The 23,138-nt window shown below is 47.3% G+C and overlaps 2 protein-coding genes across 2 annotated transcripts in view; both read right to left on the bottom strand.

Moving 5' to 3' along the window:
• The window catches only part of ttn.2 (titin, tandem duplicate 2), a 253,726-nt gene that overhangs the window by 190,615 nt on the left and 39,973 nt on the right, over positions 1-23,138 (bottom strand). The window contains 11 exon segments of the mRNA XM_042002074.1: positions 12,557-12,607; positions 17,747-18,098; positions 18,283-18,319; positions 18,523-18,715; positions 18,811-18,936; positions 19,017-19,301; positions 21,309-21,540; positions 21,625-21,793; positions 21,871-22,015; positions 22,090-22,350; positions 22,431-22,691. Coding sequence (XP_041858008.1) covers positions 12,557-12,607; positions 17,747-18,098; positions 18,283-18,319; positions 18,523-18,715; positions 18,811-18,936; positions 19,017-19,301; positions 21,309-21,540; positions 21,625-21,793; positions 21,871-22,015; positions 22,090-22,350; positions 22,431-22,691 — 2,112 coding nt within the window.
• LOC121650709 (muscle M-line assembly protein unc-89-like) lies at positions 1,693-8,423 on the bottom strand. Its single transcript, XM_042002379.1, has one exon. It carries the CDS (start codon positions 8,179-8,181, stop codon positions 3,841-3,843), a length of 4,341 nt encoding a protein of 1,446 aa, XP_041858313.1. The 5' UTR covers positions 8,182-8,423; the 3' UTR covers positions 1,693-3,840.

Here is a 23,138-nt window from a genome sequence, read left to right as displayed (position 1 = left end):
GTGTGTGTGTTTTTAGAATAGAAAAAAGTAAATAAATTTAAACTCTAGAAGATGCAAAGGTCAAGATGTGGTGGGTCAAGCTTGTGCACCACCCAGAAAATCCTGACTCTGAAGCCAGTGGTTGTTTGTATTCAGTCAGTTTAGAGAAAAACAAAACCACAAGGATGTAAAAAAAAATACAAACGTTTTTCAGATTTTTATTCCTCTGGTTAGGACTTTCACTTTTTCTTCTTTAATAGTATTTCATAACTGTTGTCAACTGTCCATCCAAGTATTTATTTTCATTATTTGATGAATAACAAGGCTTCTTCTTCATTTCTGACTCTCAGAGACTGTATTCACATTACCAGCTGCATTCTTCATCTCTGAATGAACAGCAGCTGTTAACGACACGTTGATTTACATCCGTTCAGTGATCAATGATCAATCTAATATACAAATCTGGATTAACTATGGATCCAGTAACCATATGTAGACCTTCAGAAAGAACACATGGAGCCAAAGCAACCAAAATGTCTGATCGTAATCTGATGAGGAAAAATGTGGATATCCAATGGTCTGATGTGTAACAGACCATACAACAGACTGTACTAACCTGGTTATGATAACTAAGTAGTAAGAATGTTTGGTTGGAGACTAAACAGGGGCAAGGCTTACACCAGGTGTGCCCAAGTCTGGTCCTCGAGATCTACTATCCTACAATTTTTAGATGAACCCTTCTCCAACACACCTGAAATGAATGTCTCGTTACCAGGCCTCTGCAGAGATGAAAAACATGTGGATGAGGGGATTCAGCCATTGGATCAGATGTGCTGGAGAAGGGTTGCACCTAAAGGTAGCAGGATAGTAGATCTCTAGGACAGGACTTGGGCACGCCCGGATTCCTGTTTTAATGTCTGCAAATAAAAAAAGTTTTCTTTCAGTTTTCCATGATGTGAAATTTTTAGGGCGTTAATCGCACAGTAACAACTATTAATTAACGCCATTAATTTTTTTAATCACGTGTTAAGAATAGTTTTTGGGGTTTTTTTTGCCGCTGGCTTTGATGACAGAAACATGGCGTCCATGTCTCTCTTCCCTGCTGCAGCGGTGATGATGTAATCAGGAGAGAGCGGCTTTATTAACATGAAGAGACGTTTTCTGTCTGGAACTGAAGAAAGAAGAAGAAGAACCGACGTTTCTTTGTCTAAACCTGCAGATGGCAGAACATCCTGATTTGTGGATGTGAAACTGCTCCTAAAAGACGAGAAACTTTTTTTTTTTTTTTTAAATAAATGCTGTTTTAATTTAGGCAAGACAGCAAAGACATGTTTTCTGACTTTTACAAGCGTAAATGTGGCATGTGGTGTAAACATGAACAACATGACTGAAAAGCGCTGTATGACAGTCCATTTATACAGTATTAAATTATAATAGATCATATTTTAGGATGTTCCCGAGTACGTTTTTATTTCCTGTAAACATACAAATGACCAACTGAACCTTAAAAATAACTAAATAAAAGAACAGCCAAGCTAAATATAAAAACCGGATCTGAAGCCGTTCTTCTTTTTGACCGAATTTGTTTTGTTGTTTAAAAAAAGACAAGCAGAGTTTAACTGTCCATAATGAAATATTTTATTAAATAACCTCTGAGACAAACCAGTATAATGTCTGTACAAATAAACCACAGATTTCCATCTTACATCCAGATTTTCTCATTAAGCAGATTGTTTTGGCTGAACGCTGCTAAAATACAAATATTTACAAAACACCCAAACTTTTTTTTTTTCTTTAAAAAAGTTCACAGTATTATCAACTTTTAAAAAGTGGTTATCAGTCAACATATTCATCTGTGGATTATCCACTTTAAACTCCCACAGTTAGCAGTCACAAGCATCAAAACACACACACACACACAGCTGTATCTAAACACATCTGTTCATCAACAACTAAAATATTTCAAGTGAGCAATAAAATATCTTCATGATGTTTTCCTGATTGATTTCTGATACGATCACAGATTAAAAATCATGATGGAGAGAATAACTGATCAGTATCAATACTGCTGAGAAGCAGATCAATACACTCTGTTTGAACTGGAAACTGATGTTACCTGCAGAAATACCTGACTGTTTCACCATCTGCTGATCAATCAGAACTGCAGACTTGTTCAATAGAACACTTTAAATAACCAATATCTTAATTCGTCAACGTTTTGTCGTGACGAACTTCACGTGATATTTTTAGAAGCTTTGCATCTGATTTTTAGTGGAAATGATGAAATCAGCCTGTCAGATGTTCAGATTTTCCTGTTTGATAACAGTTTTATTTAATGTCTGACGTACGGAAGCCCAGAGTGGCCAGGCTTGAACATTTTTAAGCCTCGTAACCTCAAGACAACAGTTGTATTATTTCCCAAACCTACACTAAAACAAAAAGGTCTTTCTTTGTTAAACTTATCACCAGGAAACAAGAACCACACACGGCTCAACTTTATGTCATAGATTCTGACCAGATGTGACAATTATCCGTTAAATCAGGTGCTAGCTGCTCAGTTTTGACGCTTGTATGTCGTCATCTCCAGAAAAGGACAATTTCTTGTAACACCGTGAAAAAGAGCATCATTATCTAAAGATAACAGAACTAATAATCATAATCTGGAAATAATGGGATAAAAATGATTCTAGAAAAGGCCACTCTCGGCTTCGTCATGATGTGTTTTTATGTTAATTTGTAATGTTTGCTCACACACACCATCAAATCTGTTGTTACCAGCTTTGGTTTGTATTACTGAGTTACAAAGACCATTTCTTTCTCCATAATGTCTTTAAATTTCAACATTCATACACGAACCTTTAATGAGTTAAGAGAAAATAAAAAGAAACTAAATTCAGATATTTCTACCAAAAACTTAAAGTTTAAATAACCAGAAAGACTCACAGCAGACGCTCTGATGAACATTTCCACACCAACAGGACAGCGGGCTCATCACACAATGAAGACTTCAGCATTTCTATGTAGGCTTAGGATGAATATGTACTTGCTTTTATTTACTCTTATGCATGCTTTTCATGCCCATCTCATGTATTTTGCATTTGTTTGAAGCATCCTATGTGCACGTCCTCAGCAATTAATGCTGTGCAACTGCAAGCTGCAATATGAGCGCAACCAGTAGGGGGCAGTGTAAGGACTCGTTTGATCAAATGTAAGGTGACGAGGTCGACAGCTGTAAAAATTACATAAAGTTTTAAAGACAAGCTTCTTGAGCAAGTCTGAAATTACCCAAACCTTTATGACGTATTGCTGCTGCAGTGACAAATGTAACTGTCACAACAGAAGAGAGATCAGAAGTATTTTAGAAAGTAACGTGAAAACATGCAAAAGTACATAATTCGAAAATATTGATGTCTTTACCATTGTCAGCTTCTTGCATTGGCAACACAAGCGAGACATACTTGCGATTGTCGTGACATGTTTGCTTTAGAGCCGTTTTGTTTTCACTCTACAAATTCAGCATCTTTCCGGCCTGAGTTCTCTAATGCGCCCCCTAGTGGAATCCTCTAGTAACAGCCATAGTACACAAGCAAGAATGAGAATGATTATACTTACGATGATGCTGGGTGGCTATGCAAATGTGAGGTTAAAAAGCGTATATATATTCCAGGCCTTGGCTTAATTTAAAACCGGTCTGAATGGAGCGAGACATTTCAAAGTCAAACCTGAATCAAACAAGTTCTCATTTTCACGAGCTTCTGTCTAAACGAAGGTCAGGGAACAAAGGGAATTAGACAAAAAGAACGAGTTGGATTCATTCAAGAGAAACATGGGGACATGCAACCAGCACTAGAACCTTCCTCCTTAAAACACCTTAAGCAGTGCTGTTGTTTCCGTGAAGCCAGCAGAGTTTTGGATCATACACTTGTACTCCCCAGCATCACTCTGGGTCACGTTGGTGATGAGCAGATTGAAGTGCCCTGCAGTTTTCTCCTGGATTATACACCTACTGTCTTTGACGGGTTCTCCGTCTTTGAACCACTGAGCGATGGGGTTTGGTTTCCCGCCAACCAGACACTGTAGGATGACGGGCGTCCCAACTGCTGCCGTTACGTTCGTTAATGGGATGATGCATTTAGGGGGTGTTTCAGTCACCTGGAACTGAAAGCTACACATATCGGTGGACTTTCCTTTGAACTCTACCTTGTCATCCTTTGCTGGCTCAGCAAAGACATCGAAGTTAACACTAACATACTTCTCTCCCTGTTCACTTGTTTCGCTATTGGTGTTGGCCACCAACCTGACTGCTCGCTGCGACTCATCAGCCTCTTGCTCAAACTCAAACTCAAGCTCAATTTCTGACACCTGTTCGCCATCAAACGATGTGTTACCGACCATCAGGTCGAACTTCTGCGGCTGGACTTTGGCACCTCCAAGCGACACAGCGGTCAGCTCCCTGCCTCTGGTCTTCCCTGAGAAAGCCTTCGCATTTAAAACCACCAGGGAAGCCCGACACAGAGTCTCCCCAACAAGGTTAATCGCCCTGCAGGTGTACACCCCACTGTCCTGAGTCGTGACCTTGTAGATCTTCAGGAAGTGGTTGTCTCCATCGGAGAAGTGCAGGTATTTTTTGTTACTGTGTGGAATTTTTTTGTCACCTTTGAACCAGGACACGACAGGAGATGGAATTCCCATCAGAGAACACTCAAACATCACAGTGGTACCCTCTGGGGTCTCCATGTCACAGATGGGATTGATAAACCTCGGAGGCATCTCTGTGACCTCAAATGCTATTTTCAAATCATCATGCTCTTGGGTGACAAAGTCCACGGCCCCCTCCTCATAAATACTTGGCAACACATCCAGAGATATTACCATGCTCTTGTTGTCAGCCGTGTACTCGGGGATGGTGATGATCTTAACCTGTTTCTCAAACTCCTTCACCTCATTCTCATCAAGCTCTACCTCCAGCAGAATCTCCTGTGGCGATGGAGACCGGGAGGAGTCGTTTTCTTCCACATCGAACTCCATCACATGTTGATGGGTGACAGCAGGCGGAGCAGGCATGAACCTCACCTCCTGTGACACGACTCCAACCAGAGCAACGCTTCTGGCCTCGCCAACATAGTTCACAGCCTCGCAGATATACTCTCCCTGATCGGCTTTGGTGATGTTGCGAATCATTAGAGAGATGCTGTCACCATCTCTCTCCATCGTAACTTTGTCGTCCGCCACCAGCTGGGTTTTGTTGCAGAACCACCTCACCTCAGGGGAAGGGAGTCCAAACACCTCGGCGTAAAACGTCAGTGAATCATTTTCAAACACTCTTTTCTTAATGAGGGGTTTGAGGAAGGCCGGAGGGATTCCCTGCACTTTCTCCTGAAGTGTTCCTAGTCCTAAAGACCCTCTGTTCTGAGAGGCGAATCTATTTTCATCCATGTTTACTCCAGATGTTTCAAAACCTCTCTCAGCAGGAGAGGGCAGGAAGTGAACTGGTGAGAAGAACATCTCACTGGAGTCTGCTGTTGAGGGCCTCTGGTGTTTGACGGGGGAGAAGGGATATTCGTCAGGTGTTGTAAACCCAGGAGATATTTCAGAACTTGGAGTACAGAAGGATGTGGGAGATTTGATTGTGTGGAGGGACTCTGCGATTGGCTGCGAGACCTCGGTGGAGGAGCCTGGGGTGTAGAACCTCTCAGCAACCTCAGTGATCTCTTCGCTCATGGTGCTGCCTATCTCTATGGACATCTCAGACTCGGGGGACAACGGCCTGCCCCAATCTGTTGGAGGGTTGTAGTAGTCATACACAGCACCGAAAGTGACCTCCTCTTCTTCCAAGGAAGCCCGTGCTACTCCCCCAGCTTCAGCTGCCGAGGTACCGTCAACACTAATGGCAGCCTCTGCTGGTAGGTCAGGTGGTTTAATCGAGATCTCTACTTTGGGTTTTACAACTAACGGTTCAGATTCAGCCGAGATACTGATCCTGTCACCTTCAGTTTTTATTTTAGTCTCAGTTACATCAGCAGGAACCATTTCTGATGAAACTTTCATCACATCCACCTTGGAATCTGGCATACTGACAAAGATGCCGCTGTCCATAGACTGCTCTGGGATTGAAATCAGCTCTTTACCATCGAGTTCAGCCTCCTCACTCACCTGTTCTACCTCCTCTAACCCTTTAACCTCCTGATCCAGTAGTGTTCCAGTCTCTGTCAACCCCTCAACAAAACCACTTCCATGCAGACCAGCAGAGATGTCCTCCTGGACATCTTCAGCTGTCCTGTCTCTCTCAGGCTTTTCTTTAGTTGGACCTGAACTTTTAACGGAGTGTTTCACAGCAGGACCTTTTTCAGGCTTGAAAGGAATGAAGCTGCTGGTTCTGTCGAACATCCGTAAGACCTCCTCCTTCACCATCTCCACCTTACCTGCCTCCATCTGTTCAGGGAGAGCAGCAGCTTTCTGAGGCTGAGGTCTCAGCAGCTCTGAAAACTCCGGCACCTCCTCCACAAACTCCTTCACTACATAATGTCTCTCTGCTGCTCCTTCAACAGCCTCAACGGGCTGGGAGGTCTCAGAGGGAATGGGTTCAGGTGCCACAGGAAGCATGGGAAGTCCATCATCCTGGTCTCTGTGCATGCTGTCAGGTCCAGGTGCAGCCATCCAAACCTGCTGGTCAGGAGAAGTGTCCACAACAGGTATGAACTCCTCTGGGAACTTTGTGTCCTTTCTTTGCTCCTCAGGAGAAGGAGGTGGCAAAGCAACCGACGAGTCTGACTCAAAAGCCTGTTTAATCTGAGAGACTTTGATCACAGCAGCAGAACCCTGGAGTCCACATCCTGAGATAGTTGGGGTTACTGTAAAAAGACCAGGTCTAGATCTGGGAGGTTTCACATCTGAAGGTGTTTGTCTAATCTGAGGTTTATCTTCGGCAGCTTTCTGGACCATGGATGGCTCCTTGACATCCTCTGTTAATCCAACAGAAGATTTCCTCAGTCTCCCAGATCGAGTGAGGCCATCACGCTCCTTAACTTCACCAACTTCAGAAAACTGGACAGGTTCTCCAGCTTGAAACGACACCTCAGAGATGCTGGAAACCTCCCCAAGTTTATTCCTGGCAACACATTTGTACACTCCAGCATCAGAGGAGGTGAAACCACTGATAAACAGTCTGTAGACTTTAACATCAACCTCAGCTCTGTGTTTATCAGCAGTGACGTCGAGGCAGATGTCGTCATGGTACCATGTGACCTCTGGGGGGGGCTCACCAGAAATGACACACTGCAGTACTGCAACGCTGCTCTCAGAGCAGCTGATGTTTTCCAGCTGCATGACTACAAGGGGAGCTTCTCCAACCACATCGAAGGAGAACGTAAACTTATGTTTGACAGTCTGAGAAGCTCCATCATCGCTTTGTACGTCTGCTACCTGAGGTCTGTCCTCACCGCTCTCCTCACACATCTCAGGGACTGGAGTCGCAGCTGTGATCCGGATCTCTACTGGGGAGGGGGTATTGGACTCATCTAAAGACTGGTGTCTGTGGATGACAGCCTGGGGCACCTGGAGTGTCGCTTTTCCTAAATCCATGTAGGTCTGAAGTTCCTCCTCTATCAGACTCTCGTGGTGTTCCTCCCCTTTCTCTACCCCCTCAGTAATCACCACTTCTTGGGCAACGGCCGTCTTTCTCTGCGGCTTTTTATCAGAGATCTGGAGAATGGCGCTGCAGGTGGATTTTCCGTGTTTGTTGGTGATGACGAGGTCGTACGTCCCCTCGTGGTCGGTCGTTGGATAGAAGACAGTTAGCTTTGACTTGTTTTCTTTGATCATGATGTCGTAGTCCGGGTTGTTGTCCAGCGGATGTCCATCTTTGAGCCAGCCGACGGTGGGTGGAGGGTCTCCCTGGAACTGACAGGTGAACTCAGACATCTCACCGGTTTTTACCACCAGGGAGGACGTTTTTTTCACAAACACTGGACGTGAACCTGCAGCCCGTGCGCCTCCTTCATTTACCCTCTCAGACTCCACAGTTTTCATCGACTCCTCTCGGACTTTCCACTTCTTCGCAGCTCCTGGTTCGGAGCTTCTCGTGACACCGGCCTCTCTGGATCTTATTGAATCTTCTGCTTTGTCATCTTTCTTCAAACCTTCTGAAACCTTCTGTTCTCTCTGTTCGTTGCTCTTTCTTGTAGTTCCTATCTCCTCTTTCATCCCTCTCTTCTCTCTCACATCTGTCTGGAAGCGTTGGTTACTGGATTTATCCACTGTCACGACATGCTTCTCCCTGCTTGGTCTCCTCTCTGCCTCACCATCCAGCTCACCACATGGAGGTGAAGCTGGATGATCAGAGGGACCTTCTGCAGGAGCAGAAGGCTCAGCCACCTGAGGAGGAGGAGGAGGTGCTGGTGATGGCCTCTTTGCTGGAGAGGCTCCACCAGCAGCTGCTATTTGTGGAGGTGATGACCCATGAGAAAGCTCTGCCCACTCTGACTCCAGCTCAGCCACCTCCTCTTGTTCAACCACATCTTGTTGCCATTTCAGGATCCTCTGAGCAAGCGCTTCCTCCTCACTTACAAAGTACTCGCTGTCCCTCTGCAGCCGGGACTCACGGCCTTCCGCCGGCGGCCACTGCATCCTGTCCTCCTCCTGATCCTGGAAGCCAGCAGGACCCGAGCCACTCAGGAGCGGCTTCTCCTCCGCTGGTTGTCCAGGTGAAGGCTTCCTGCTGCGGACCACGTCAGATGAAGGAAAAGGTTCTCCGACCTGAGGGGTGGTGTCTGCCTGCAGCCAGTCTGATTCCAGCTCCACGGCCGGTTCTTGTTCCATCAGAACATCCTGCTGCCATTTCATGATCCTCTGGGTCAAGGCCTCCTCTTCGCTGACTAACTTCTCAGTTTCACTCTTCAGCTCTGAGAGATTCTCCATTGACAGCTGGAGCTCTCGTTCTTCGCTCGTCTTCTCAAACAACATCTTCTCTTCTCTGGGTTTGGTTTTCGGTGATGATTCCAGTTCTGCTGCTTTAGCCTTGGTTCTGGTTGGTTTCTGTGCAGGCACGCCTCTTGGTTCTGGTTCTACTGTCCGAGCTTTCATTCTGTCTTTCGGTGAGGGAACGCATGTTTTCTCCTGCTCCGATCCTCTCTGGACTTTAGTAGACATTGGTGTTGGTATGGCAGGCTGGACCAAGGCTGCTGGCTCCTCCTCCACTCCCTGCTGGGTGGGAATGATCTCCTCAGGCGTGTCTGCTGGCATTGGAAGGTCGGTTTCAGGGTGAAAAGTTTCCTCTTCTGACAATCGAACACCTTGCTGCCATTTTCTGATCCTCAGTGCAAGGAGTTTCTCTTCACACTCCTTCCTTTCAGCTTCCAGGCTCTTCTCATACTGAGCCCACAAAGACGGCTCGGCCCGGCCGTCGGATGGTTCCATTACTTCTGCTTCGCTCAGGAACTTCTCTTTGGCTGACCTGACTGACTTCAGTCTGGGCGACTCTGACTTCCCGTCTCCATCTGGTGCTCTAGCTGCTGTTCTGGGAGATCTTGGGGTTGGCACGAGCAGAACTTTAGGTTCTGATCCATCTGACCGAACTTCTTCTGTGGCTGACTTTGTAATGATGGAGGCGGACTTCACTTCTTCTCTGGTTTTAATTTTAGGTGACTTTGATGCTGCAGTTTCAGGATGTTTCTGGACCAAGGAGGGTGTGGCCTTGGCCTCCACCATAGTTCTGCTCTCCACCACTTCCTGCTGGGCGTAAACTTGACCCGCGGGACCAGTGGCCTCAACCGGATCTGGTTCTGGCTGAATTGCTTCCTCCTCTGACATCCTGCTTCCTTGCTGCCACTTCCTGATCCTCAGAGCGAGGAGTTTATCCTCACACTCTTTCCGATCAGCTTCCAGGCTCTTCTCATACTGAGCCCTCAGAGACCCTTCACCCTCCTCTTTCTCATCCAGCTCAGCTGCGACCTCCGCCACGTCCCTCAGGAACTTCTCCCGGATGGAAGTGACTGGCTTTGGTAGAGCCGACTCTGTGCAGGACATTTGCTGAAGAGCAGGATCAGTTCTGTCAGGTTCCCAGTTTTCTAAACCTTCTGCAGGACTTAGCTCCACCTCAGCTTTCATAGCTTCAGCAACCCTCTGCTTAAACCTAACATCAGCCTCTACCAGCCTCTCAGCTGATTCCTGCTCGCCTACTTTCCCTCCCTGCTGAGGAACCATGGTATCAACCAGCTTACCTCTCATGATCTGGATCGCCCTGGTTCTGGACTGAGGCTCAAATGAATGCCTCATCTGAGGCCGAGATGATTCCTTGCCTGACCTTTTACCATCCAGCTCCCCATGAGTCTCACCTGAATCGAAGGGTCGGTTAAAGTGCTGGACGTCAGGTAGAGAGGCCGGTTTGACTCGCAGCCTCTCCACGTACTCGGCGTAACTGGACTCGCTGGCAACGGATTCCAGCTCGAACTCGGACGACGACATGGTTGAGATGGAGAGCCTCTTTTTCTGCCTGACCGCCTTCTGCAGGGTGGTGAGCTTCGTTCGGACTTCGTTGTGGAGGCTCTCAGTGTCGCTGAACCTCTCGCTGTACCTGTCGCTGCACCTGTCGCTGAACTTATCGCTGAACCTGGCGCCGGTCCGCCGGTCGCAGTAAATGTCGCTAAACCTGTCGTTAAAACGTTCAGACCTGTCAAACATCGGGGGAGGGGACGGAGCTCGCTCAGAGGCCGTCTCCAAACGCTTGGATTCCTTCTCCGTCTCTTTTTCTTTAGCATAAGAACCGGATTTGAAGTACATGGTTCGGACCAAAGCGCTCTTAGACCGAGACCGACCCTGATGGACTTTGGACATCTTATCAAATGGAGAACCGACGCACCTGAGATCGACCCGAAACTTTCTCTCCTTCCTCTGCTCCGCCAAGCTGTCTACACTCTCGTGGACTTTGGCGGAACGCCGAGCGAACCCGAGGTAGTTGGCGGACTGTTCCTCCCTCAGTGAGACCAACAGTGACGCTGTGGACTCGGCAGAACCTTCTGTGTTTATGGCCATGACCTTATAGCTGCCGGAGTCCCTCTCCCTGATACCATCAATAACCAAGCTGGTGGTGTGCATGTGCATCCTGCTGTCAGTGCTGATTCTACGTCGCCGCTCTTTAGGAACGGACCTGTTGTTATGAAACCAGAGGATGGTTGGTGGAGGACATGCGATCAGTTTACACTTTAACTCCACCGACTCGCCCTCCAGAACTGACTGGAACTTGAGCTTCTTAGTGAAAGAAGGTTTTAGGTTCTCTGTCCAGGAGCTGATGGAGGAGGTTCTGCTGGAGCAGCGCTGGGCCGACACCAGCCCATGATCAATGAAGTCCTCGGTGTCAGAGAAGGCGCCGCGGAGCTGCCGAGCACCGGAGAGCTCACTGCCGCCGTGCATTGCCACTTCTTTGCTGTCGTGGTCAAACAGCTCTGCAAACAGAAACAGAACAAGGTCAGAACCCAACGGGCTCCAGAACCTGAACACAGAAAAGGATTTGAATCATTAATAGAAAAATTAAATGCATGCTGGGAGTCACAATGCCAGAAGAAATAATTTCACTCACCATATTTGTTCGAATAAACGCAAGACTTGATTCTTTTTATTAGAAACCTGCAGGAAGTTTTGATCCTTCGTCTGTGGAAATTTCTTCAAAACATAAATTATTTTATTATTAAAAAGCATATTTCCAAGGTGGGCGGCCAACATTCGCTTGGTTTGATAGTTGCTTTGTCCTACAATATTCCTTACCTGACTTGCAGACGGGAGAATAAACGCCCTTTCTAATCCTTAACAGGAGATGAATGATGCACAAGGTCTCCAATACAGAAATTATACTCCAAAACTTTAAAAAATGAAGCTGGAAAATTGGGTGAGAAGGCGTTTATTCGAACTAATATAGTTTTACTGGTGTTATTTAGAAAGCAAACCACAGGAATCACATCCCATTATCTGCAAGCCAGGCTAGGAGATATTTTGCAGGAAGAAAGAAAGAATCAGTTCCAGATGCAGAAGACGTCCATATCTTTTAAAGGGCATTTCAGATCTTTAGAAGAACTTTAAAAGATACACATCCTGCGCCTTTTCTGGGAAAAGATCAGAGGACCTTCATGCCAAAATGAAATGAACTTCTGGATGCAAAAGTGTCAAAAACGGATACAAGCAGCTTCTATCAGTGCTCTGCTGGAGGAAACCACGGGATATCATCAACACGCAGCAGGAAGGAGAAAAACGGCATTTTCTTTTCTGTCAGACCGCATAAAGGTGACATGCAACAGTAGAAAGTCAGATACCATCAAAGGGACAGCTGGACAGCTGACTTATTTGCCAACTCTGAAAGTAGTCTGTGGATGTGGAACTGTAATCCACTCAGCATGCACCCACACATCTGTCCTCTCATCACCATCTCCACAGCTTCTCCACGTTTCAGAGCCAAAATGTGGATCAGAGTTTCCCACCAACAGACTACTTCCAAAACCCGTGGAAAACCGGAATCTTGTCAAACTGTCCTTTTCCCCACAGCGACCTGGTGTGTGTGATATGTGGTGGTCAGAAAGAGACGTTCACTTACCTCTGACTGTTTCCTCCATCCTGGATTCCACCTGCTGCCTCACACGAGCCGCTGTGAAAGAAACACAGAATTACAACAGAGTCCTGATCCAGAGTCCTGATCCAGAGTCCTGACCCACAGTCCTGATCCACAGTCCTGACCCACAGTCCTGACCCACAGTCCTGATCCACAGTCCTGATCCAGTCTTCATGTGACCTGACTTTGTAATCTTCTAAAGTGGTCTTGGTCAATAGTTCTCCAGCTTTCTGAAGTTCTTTAAAATTTCTTCTGCTTTTTCCCTCTTTTCAGTCTTGGTACCGGACCAGTTCCAGTCCAGTCCCGGGACCGGACCAGTTCCAGTCAAGTCTCGGGACCGGACCAGTTTCAGAGGAACTTCTGACCAGTGAATCATTGAAACATGAAAAATGCTCCTAAGCTAAGAAAGTCGCTAACGTTATCTTGTTGAAGTTTTTTTTTCTTTATGTTGTATTTTATTCTTTGTTTGTTTGCTTTATAGGAAATTTCTCACAGTTAAAATTTTGCTCCATGTTGAGCTTCTGCCTGCAATGCATTGTGGTCTATATTGACCCGTCTAGTGACCATTGATGCCCACTACTTCTCAAGATGCATTGTGGGTAATTTTGAGTGCCCTACTTTTTTCCCTCTGGACATTCGGACACTCCGAAAAAATGGTGTGACCCCTGTATAGGGCACTATGTAGGGAGTAGGGTGGACATTTGGACACAGTCGTGGTCTTTTTATGGACAAACATTGACTGACGTCACTTTGTAAAGACTGATATAGACACCAAGTTTATTCTGCTTTAACTTAGCAGCTAATGCTAACATAGCAGCTCATGCTAACATAGCAGCTAATGCTAACATAGCAGCTCATGCTAACATAGCAGCTAATGCTATCATGGTGATGCCAGTGTTACAGCTAAAACAACTTTGGTAAAGCTGTAAATAATGTTTAGCCTAATGCAGTAGCAAAGATTTCCATGTTCATGCTAACATAGCAGCAAACATTAGCTTGCTTAAAGTAATGTTCACTTCTTCGACTGTTAAAACCGTCTTGTCTAGGCAAACAATCCAGCTCTCATCTTATTTATGCTAACATTAACATTTTAGCTAACATAGAGGCTACTTTGTCTAAAACAGCAGCTATGCTCATATAGTTCAGGCTAATATAATGTTTAGACTAGCATCATCATATTTAGACAAAAATAGAAACAGTAGTAGAAACAGCTCGATCTTGTTTAGACTAACACTGCAGCTAATGTTATCTTTATAAAGGAAGCATATTTTGGATGAAATAATTGCTATTAGTGCTAATATAGCAGCTAACAGTATCATGTTAATATGAGCTGAATGTGTTTTTCTTTCTTAAACCACTCAACTCTGACCTATGAGGCCACAGGTCCAACACACCAGACTGAAATTAATGGCTTATTGTGAAGAAGTTGACGAGAAGCTGTTGGATCCATTAGATTTTATTCAGGTGTGTTAAATCAGGGAAACAATGAACACCTGCAGGACTCCGGCCCTCGAGGACCAGAGTTTGACCCCCCTGATTTAGGCAGAAAAAAGGCTCCTAACGGAACAAAGAGCTTTGGAAAGTCCTTCAAGGATCCTGGAGAACTATTCCTAAGACTACAGAAACTGACTGGTTCAGACTCAGATTCTGGATTCAGATTAATGGTGGAACATGTTCTACCCGTTTACCTGGAAATCTAAAGAAATTAAACTGGATCTGGCCTTTAGGACTTTTAGTAAAAGTGGGTAAAAGGATCCACAGCCTGCAGCTGCTCCTGTTAATGTTTCCCTCCTGTATTTAATAAAAGCTAAAAACTGGAGCATTTCTCCAGACGCTGCTTCTTACTTCAGATAAAAATGACATCATGACCCTGCAGAAAGCCGTCAGCTCAGCAACGTCCACAAACAGCTCAAATCTGATGAAAGAATAAGGATGTTTCTGGACTTCTGTCAGCTGATGAGCAGATAAGGTCTGAAATCTGAGAAACCAAAACACTGCAACGCACACGTGGAAGGAAACACTTTCCTGGAGGAGGATGAAGAGCAGAGAGGAGGAGGAAGGAGTGATGAGGAGGGTGAGGAGGAGGAGTGGTTGCTCTCTGTGGGACGGTGATATTAGTGGACCAGAGGGATGTCCCGATCCTGGTTCTGTTTGAGCTCCGGTTTACGCATGTTTGATAAGTTTTCATAAACTGTCTTTATTAGTTTAACCCTTGTAGGTCTGAGCGGGACCGACAGGACATCTGGTCCTAATGGGACATCTGGTCCGATGGGACGTCCGGTCCGACAGGACATCCGGTACTAGCGGGACATCTGGTCCGACGGGACGTCCGGTACTAACGGGACGTCCGGTCCGACAAGCCATCTGGTACTAACGGGACGTCTGGTCCGACGGGACGTTCGGTCCGACAGGACATCCGGTACTAACAGGATGTCCGGTACTAACGGGACGTCCAGTCCGACAGGACATACGGTACTAACGGGACATCTGGTACTAACGGGACGTCTGGTCCGACGGGACGTACGGTACGAACGGGACGTCCGGTCCGACAGGACATCTGGTACTAACAATAATAATAATAATAATAATACATTTTATTTTAAAAAAGCGCCTTATCAAAGCACCCAAGGACACTGTACAAACATAAGACACTAAAAGTAAGCAAAACATTAAAAGCACAAAACAGAATAAGTGATAGAGGAAGGAAACACTGTGGAAAGATGTATATGGACTTAGGGGGGATAAGACTGTCTGAACAGATGAGTTTTGAGTCTGGATTTGAAGAGAAGGAAGGAGTCCACTGTACGGAGATCAGGAGGGAGGGAATTCCAGAGATGAGGAGCCGAGCGACTAAACGCCCTGCTCCCCATTGTTGCCAGACGTGCCGGGGGAACGGAAAGCTGATGGGTATGGGAGGAACGCAGTGTGCGGGAAGGGGTGTGTGGATGAAGGAGATCAGAGATGTAAGATGGAGCCATGTTATGGAGTGCCTTAAAAGTGATGATCAGTATTTTGTAGATGATCCTTTGTTTGATGGGGAGCCAGTGGAGTTGTTGCAAGATGGGAGTGATATGATGAGCAATGGGGGTCCGAGTGATAACACGTGCGGCAGAGTTTTGGAGGAGCTGCAGCTTCTGGAGGGACTTATTGGGGAGGCCAAAAAGAAGTGAATTGCAGTAGTCAATGCGGGATGTGATCAGGCTGTGAACAAGAATGGCAGTAGTTTGGGAAGTGAGGGAAGGACGGAGACGAGAAATATTACGTAGGTGGAAATAGGCGGACCGGGTGATGTTATAAATGTGAGACTGGAAGGACAATGTGCTGTCGAGGACGACACCTAAGCTCTAACGGGATGTCCGGTCCGACGGGACGTACAGTACTAACGGGACGTCCAGTCCGACGGGACGTCCGGTACTAACGGGATGTCCGGTCCGACGGGACGTACGGTACGAACGGGACGTCCGGTCCGACAAGACCTCTGGTACTAACGGGATGTCCGGTCCGAAGGGACGTACGGTACTAATGGGAAGTCCGGTCCGACAGGACATCTGGTACTAAAGGGACGTCCGGTCCGATGGGACATCTGGTACTAACGGGATGTCCGGTCCGACGAGACGTACGGTACTAACGGGACGTCCAGTCCGATGGGACGTCCGGTACTAACGGGATGTCCGGTCCGACGGGACGTACGGTACTAACGGGACATCTGGTACTAACGGGACGTCTGGTCCGACGGGACGTACGGTACTAACGGGACGTCCGGTCCGACAGGACATCTGGTACTAACGGGATGTCCGGTCCGACGGGACGTACGGTACTAACGGGAAGTCCGGTCCGACGGGACGTCTGGTACTAACGGGATGTCCGGTCCGACGGGACGTACGGTACTAACGGGACGTCCAGTCCGACGGGACGTCCGGTACTAACGGGATGTCCGGTCCGACGGGACGTACGGTACTAACGGGACATCTGGTACTAACGGGACGTCTGGTCCGACGGAACGTACGGTACTAACGGGACGTCCGGTCCGACAGGACATCTGGTACTAACGGAATGTCCGGTCCGACGGGACGTACGGTACTAACGGGAAGTCCGATCCGACAGGACATCTGGTACTAACGGGATGTCCGGTCCGACGGGACGTACGGTACGAACGGGACGTCCGGTCCGACAGGACATCTGGTACTAACGGGATGTCCGGTGCGACGGGACGTACGGTACTAACGGGACGTCCAGTCCGACAGGACGTACGGTACGAACGGGACGTCCGGTCCGACAGGACCTCTGGTACTAACGGGATGTCCGGTCCGACGGGACGTACGGTACTAACGGGACGTCCAGTCCGACGGGACGTCCGGTACTAATGGGATGTCCGGTCCGACGGGACGTACGGTCCGACAGGACCTCTGGTACTAACGGGATGTCCGGTCCGACGGGACGTACGGTACTAATGGGAAGTCCGGTCCGACAGGACATCTGGTACTAAAGGGACGTCCGGTCCGATGGGACATCTGGTACTAACGGGATGTCCGGTCCGACGGGACGTACGGTACTAACGGGACATCTGGTACTAATGGGACGTCTGGTCCGACGGGACGTACGGTACTAACGGGACGTCCGGTCCGACAGGACATCTGGTACTAACGGGATGTCCGGTCCGACGGGACGTACGGTACTAACGGGAAGTCCAGTCCGACAGGACATCTGGTACTAAAGGGACGTCCGGTCCGATGGGACGTCCGGTACTACAGGGTTACTCTGTAAATTTTGGAGGGAATGTTTTGTCTATAAAATGACCTGAAAGGGTAGGAAATGATAAATCTGCATCAAACAATGCGTCAGAATCAACGTAGTCACTATTTTTAGTGGATTTAAGACTATAAAGAAAATTCTCACCATCCAAAATCAGTTAATTGGAAAATACTTTTCTGTTCTGTTTTATAAAAACATCGTGTTAAATAGTCGGTATTTAAGGGTTAAAATAATGAGACAAATTACAAAGTTGGAAGTTTTCATCATGACTGTAGTTGAAAGAAATAAATCTGTAATTTTTCTGCAGTTTTTGAGACGACCGACAGGAAGTCGGATCTCGGATGGATCGGATCAGGACATCCCTGCAGTGGGTGGAGGTGATCGGGGGCAGAATTATCTCTGTGTGGTTTCAGAGGGAGTCACCTTCTTCTTCTGTGGTGACGGTGAGGGTGGCGGAGCACACCGCCTCCCCGGCGGCGTTGGCCGCCCTGCAGGTGTACTGACCCGCGTGCTCGGGGAAGGCGTCCACGATGATGAGCGTGGCAGCGTTCGTCACCTCATCAAAGTGGAACACCACGTTCTTGGTGGGCCGGACCGGCTGCCGGTTGTGGAACCAGCTGATCTCCGGCTTCGGCATGCTGGACACGCGCGCGTGGAAGCGGGCCACCTCGCCATGCGGCACCGTGCAGCTCGTGATTGGCTGGATGAAAAGTGGCTTTGGACCAATGGAGGGTTTCTTTAGGCTGGAGATGGAAATGCTGGTGGAGGTGGTTTTCTGAGACCCAGCAGGACCACCAGCTGTTTCAGATTCTCCTGAAAGGAAGCAGGTTCACTTCGTTCACACGGCAGCAGCGAGTGGACCAGTCACACGGACAAACTGGACAAAATGGATAAAACTGAATCCTAACTAGTCCAAACTGGATCTAAACTGGACCGAGAATGGACCAAAGTGGACTAACTGGAGGTCAGATGGAGGTGAAAACAACAGTGTTTGTCCTGAATGGTGTCTTATCAGAACTGGACCACAACCAGAACCGGACCAGTCAGAACTGGATCATGGCCAAAACCAGACCACAGCCAGAACCGGACTGTCAGCCTGACTGAGGCAGTAAATCTATCAAACCCAAGCTGACTTGTGAGTCCCAGAATCTGGACTAGTACCACCGTCCTGCACCGGAATCTGAGGACCAGGTCCAAACTCACCGTCCAGTGTCAGCGTGGCGGAGCACGACACCCTCCCGGCGTTGTTGGTGGCCACGCAGGTGTACTCGCCCTCGTCCTCAGGGTAAGCCCTGGAGATCTCCAGCTGACAGCTGTCGTCAAACTGAGACATCCTGAAGAAGTCCGACTGTTTGATCTCCTTGTCTCTGTGGAACCAGCTGATCTTCACGTCTGCAGACAGATGAAGATAAGCACAGTCTTCATCAGACTCGGAGCCGCCCCCCCTCCCCGTGGAAATGAAGCATGGTGGGGGTTAGTCTTCTCACCGTCTCCGCGGACTCTGCACTGGAAGCGAGCCGGTTCTCCCTCACAGGCCGAAGCATTGCTGACGGGCGTCAAGACGACGGGAGGAGCCACGGGGGCCGCAGAGTCCGGAGAGACCACTTCTGAAACTAAAACACACCGAGACCTGGATCAGGACTTTCTGAAGGTTTTCACTCAGTCCGCTCTGCAGGACCGGGTCCAGACTCACCCTCCACGTTGAGCGTGGCGGTGCTGGTGGCGGTGCCGTAGTCGTTCTTGGCCTCGCAGTTGTAGATGGCGGCATCCTCAGGGAAGACCTCGATCAGCAGCAGCATGTGCTCGTTGCCGTCATGGAGGAACTTACACTTGAAGCCTGCAGACAGAGTCTGGGAGTTCTTGTACCAGAAGATCTGCGGCTGAGGAATGCCGCTCACCTGGACCGAGAAGCGGGCCGGCTTCCCGGCCTCCACCGACTGCGGCTCCATGTGACGCAGGATCTGAGGAGGTTCCGGGACTGAACGGGAGGAGAGCACCACATCAGTTTATTTTTTTTCCCACCATTCCCATCATCAAGCCAGCGTCTAAATCAGGGGTGTTAAACATATGGCTGAGGGACCAAAACCAGCCTCCAGAGGGTCCAATCTGGCCCACATGATGAATGTGGTGAATATAAAAATGTCGAAGGGACTAAGGATGGAGATTAGCTTTGCTATAATTAATATGCACTGTCCCTTTTTAAATAAAACTCTAACTTATTATAAACTAAGTGTAATTATAATAACTGTAACTGTAATATTCTAGTAAAAGTAACTGTCATATAATAAAAGTAACTGTAATCTGTTTACAGGTGAGGTTTTTATGTTTTCTGTGTAAATGTCAAACACGTCTACGTCTGTTGGGGTTAAATGTTTGGTGTGATGTACATGTAAAGGAAATATGAGTAAATAGTTAAATACAATATAGAAATAAATAAAAAGTTAAACAAATCAATACATATAAAAATTGAAATACAAAATAAAAAATACATATTTATATATATGAAGTTAAAATGTACAAATTTTTTTATAAAGAGAAATAATTATATATAAAATATATATTTATAAATAAAATATGTAAACTAATATATATGAAATAAATATAAAATATTTTTATATAAAATAGATTTTCATATATAATAAACTTTGTGTCCAGACCTCCGGAGCTCGTGTGTTTTCCTACATTACAGAAAATAACCGACCATCTTTTCCCAAGAATGAACTTCTTAAATCTATTTGATCCAGTAATTCTGCTGTTTTCATTCATTTTATCTGCATCCATCACAAAAACATGAACGTGTTAAAAACGATGAACACGTTTCACCGTTTCTTCCAAACAACGCGTTAAAAACGATGAACACGTTTCACCGTTTCTTCCAAACAACGCGTTAAAAACGATGAACACGTTTCACCGTTTCTTCCAAACAACGCGTTAAAAACGATGAACACGTTTCACCGTTTCTTCCAAACAACGCGTTAAAAACGATGAACACGTTTCACCGTTTCTTCCAAACAACGCGTTAAGAACGATGAACACGTTTCACCGTCTCTTCCAAACAACGCGTTAAAAACGATGAACACGTTTCACCGTTTCTTCCAAACAACGCGTTAAAAACGATGAACACGTTTCACCGTTTCTTCCAAACAACGCGTTAAAAACGATGAACACGTTTCACCGTTTCTTCCAAACAACGCGTTAAAAACGATGAACACGTTTCACCGTTTCTTCCAAACAACGTGGAACGTTAGTCAGTGCACGGTTTCCGGTACACCGATGACAGCGACGCACACACAGAGCCTGGACACCACGTTAGCTTCTTCACACCGATTCCAAAAGCTACCGGAAACGCTTTCTCACCACCAGACTGGATGTGGAACCTGGACTAGGATGAGCCGGAGACTAGATTGGATGTGGAACCTGGACTAGGATGAGCCGGAGACTAGACTGGATGTGGAACCTGGACTAGGATGAGCCGGAGACTAGATTGGATGTGGAACCTGGACTAGGATGAGCCGGAGACTAGACTGGATGTGGAACCTGGACTAGGATGAGCCAGAGACTAGATTGGATGTGGAACCTGGACTAGGATGAGTCAGAGACTAGATTGGATGTGGAACCTGGACTAGGAAGAGCCGGAGACCAGACTGGATGTGGAACCTGGACTAGGATGAGCCAGAGACCAGACTGGATGTGGAACCTGGACTAGGATGAGCCGGAGACCAGACTGGATGTGGAACCTGGACTAGGATGAGCCGGAGACTAGATTGGATGTGGAACCTGGACTAGGATGAGCCGGAGACTAGATTGGATGTGGAACCTGGACTAGGAAGAGCCGGAGACTAGATTGGATGTGGAACCTGGACTAGGAAGAGCCGGAGACTAGATTGGATGTGGAACCTGGACAAGGATGAGCCGGACCCTCCTGCTCAGGGTTAATCTGGATTTCTATGACACAGGGAGCCGTTCTGGGTTCTGTTGGACTCACGGTTGACCCGGAGGTTCATGGTGCTCCTGTTCTTGCCGGCGATGAAGGTGTACTCCCCGGCGTCGCTCCTGTAGGTCTCAGAGATGGTGAGGCGGTGCAGCTTCCTGATGGCCACGTAGCTGAACCTCTCCTCCACCGAGAACTGGATCTCCACACCGTTCCTCAGCCAGCGGCCCTCCACGTCGTCCTCGTTCACCTCAAACTCGAAGGTGGCTCTGTGCTTCTCCAGGACCTGCAGGACAGGATGGAGAAATGTTCCAACTCGGTATCAGACCTCTCAGAGGTTCAGGTTTCTTCTGAGGCCACGACTGCTCACCGTGATCTCCCGCTTGGTGGGCTCGGCGATCCGGACGTCGCGTCCTTCCACAGTCAGCTGGGCCTTGGAGACGCTCGACCCGGCGACCACGGAGTACTCTCCAGCATCGGACATGCGGACCGTCTGGATCATGAGGCGGTGAAGGTGCTTCTCTGCTGTCACCACGTACCTGTGAACGCAGCAGGGGATGAGGTCTGACCCGTGGCGGCTCCTGATGGCGTCCGACGGAGGCGAAGTCAGACTCACCTGTCCTCAGACGTGTCCAGCTCCTGGCCGTCCCTCATCCACATCACCTGGACGTTCGGCTCAGAAACCTCACACTCGAAAACGGCCTTCTTCTTCTCCGTGATCTTTATGTCTTTGATCTTCTTGGTGAATTCAATCAGTCGAGCTGAAAAGAGAAAAAAGACCAATCAGAGGCGTCCCTGATGTCCCGGAACACGGCGAGCACGGAGGCATCGTTACCTTCCACGAACAGGTTGGCAGCGCTGGCGGCGGACCCAGCCACGAACTGGTACTCCCCCCCGTCTCCGAAGTGAACGTTCCGGATGGTGAGCGAGTGCGTGAGCTGCCGGCTGCGGACCTGGCAGCGGTCCGACGACTTCACCTCCACGCCGTTCTTCAGCCATTTGTAGGTGATGCCCTCGTAGTTGACGGTGACCTCGAAGGTGATGGTGTCCCTCTCCTGAGCGTTCAGGTCCTTCATCATGGAGGTGATGAGGACGGCTGCAGGAGAAGAGCATGTTACTGCACAAAGATCTGCAGGAATGATGCGTTTCCGGTCATGTGACAAGGTTTGATCTTACGGTTGATGGTGAGCGTCGCCGACACGCGGTCGTTCCCGCACACGAAGGTGTACTCGGCCGAGTCGTCCCTGCTGGTGTTCATGATCTTCAGTTGGTGGAGTTTCCCCTGGACCACGATCCTGAACTTCTCGCTCATCTCGATCTCCACGCCGTTCTTCAGCCAGGTGGACGGCACGTTGAAGTGCGACACCTCGCACTCCAGCGTGGCGGCCTGGGTCTCCGGGACCTGCAGGTTCTTCATGGGTTTGGTGACTCGCAGCGCTGCAGGCATCAGATCCAGTCACAACACAGAAACCACCAGAGTGTAAACATCTTTAGATCATTGAAATAATCCATCATTCAATATTTATAAACCAGAAATGACAGAAATTATCAAAAAAATACAAATATTTAATTATTAGTTAATAAATAATTAAATGGTTAACTCCTTTAATTAATTTTTATTTATTGTTTTTAACCATCAAACTTTTTTAAACATAAGATTTCATGTTGGGTTAATATATTTTTATCTAGAATATTAACTTTATATTCAGTAAATTGCATTTATCCATTTAAATCCACTAAATTTTTCTGTTTTTATTTAAGTCTTAATATTTTTACTGACATCAAACTTTGAATAACTAAAAATTAATTTTCTACAAGCTCAAAACAAAAGTATTTAGTAATAAAATGAATATAAAATATTATAAATATCTTATTCTGATCTTC

This window comes from Melanotaenia boesemani, chromosome 12 (genome assembly GCF_017639745.1).
Source record: "Melanotaenia boesemani isolate fMelBoe1 chromosome 12, fMelBoe1.pri, whole genome shotgun sequence".
NCBI classification, from domain to species: domain Eukaryota; kingdom Metazoa; phylum Chordata; class Actinopteri; order Atheriniformes; family Melanotaeniidae; genus Melanotaenia; species Melanotaenia boesemani.
The sequence above is the reverse complement of the archived record's forward strand: the minus strand, read 5'-3'. Positions and strand labels throughout refer to the sequence as shown.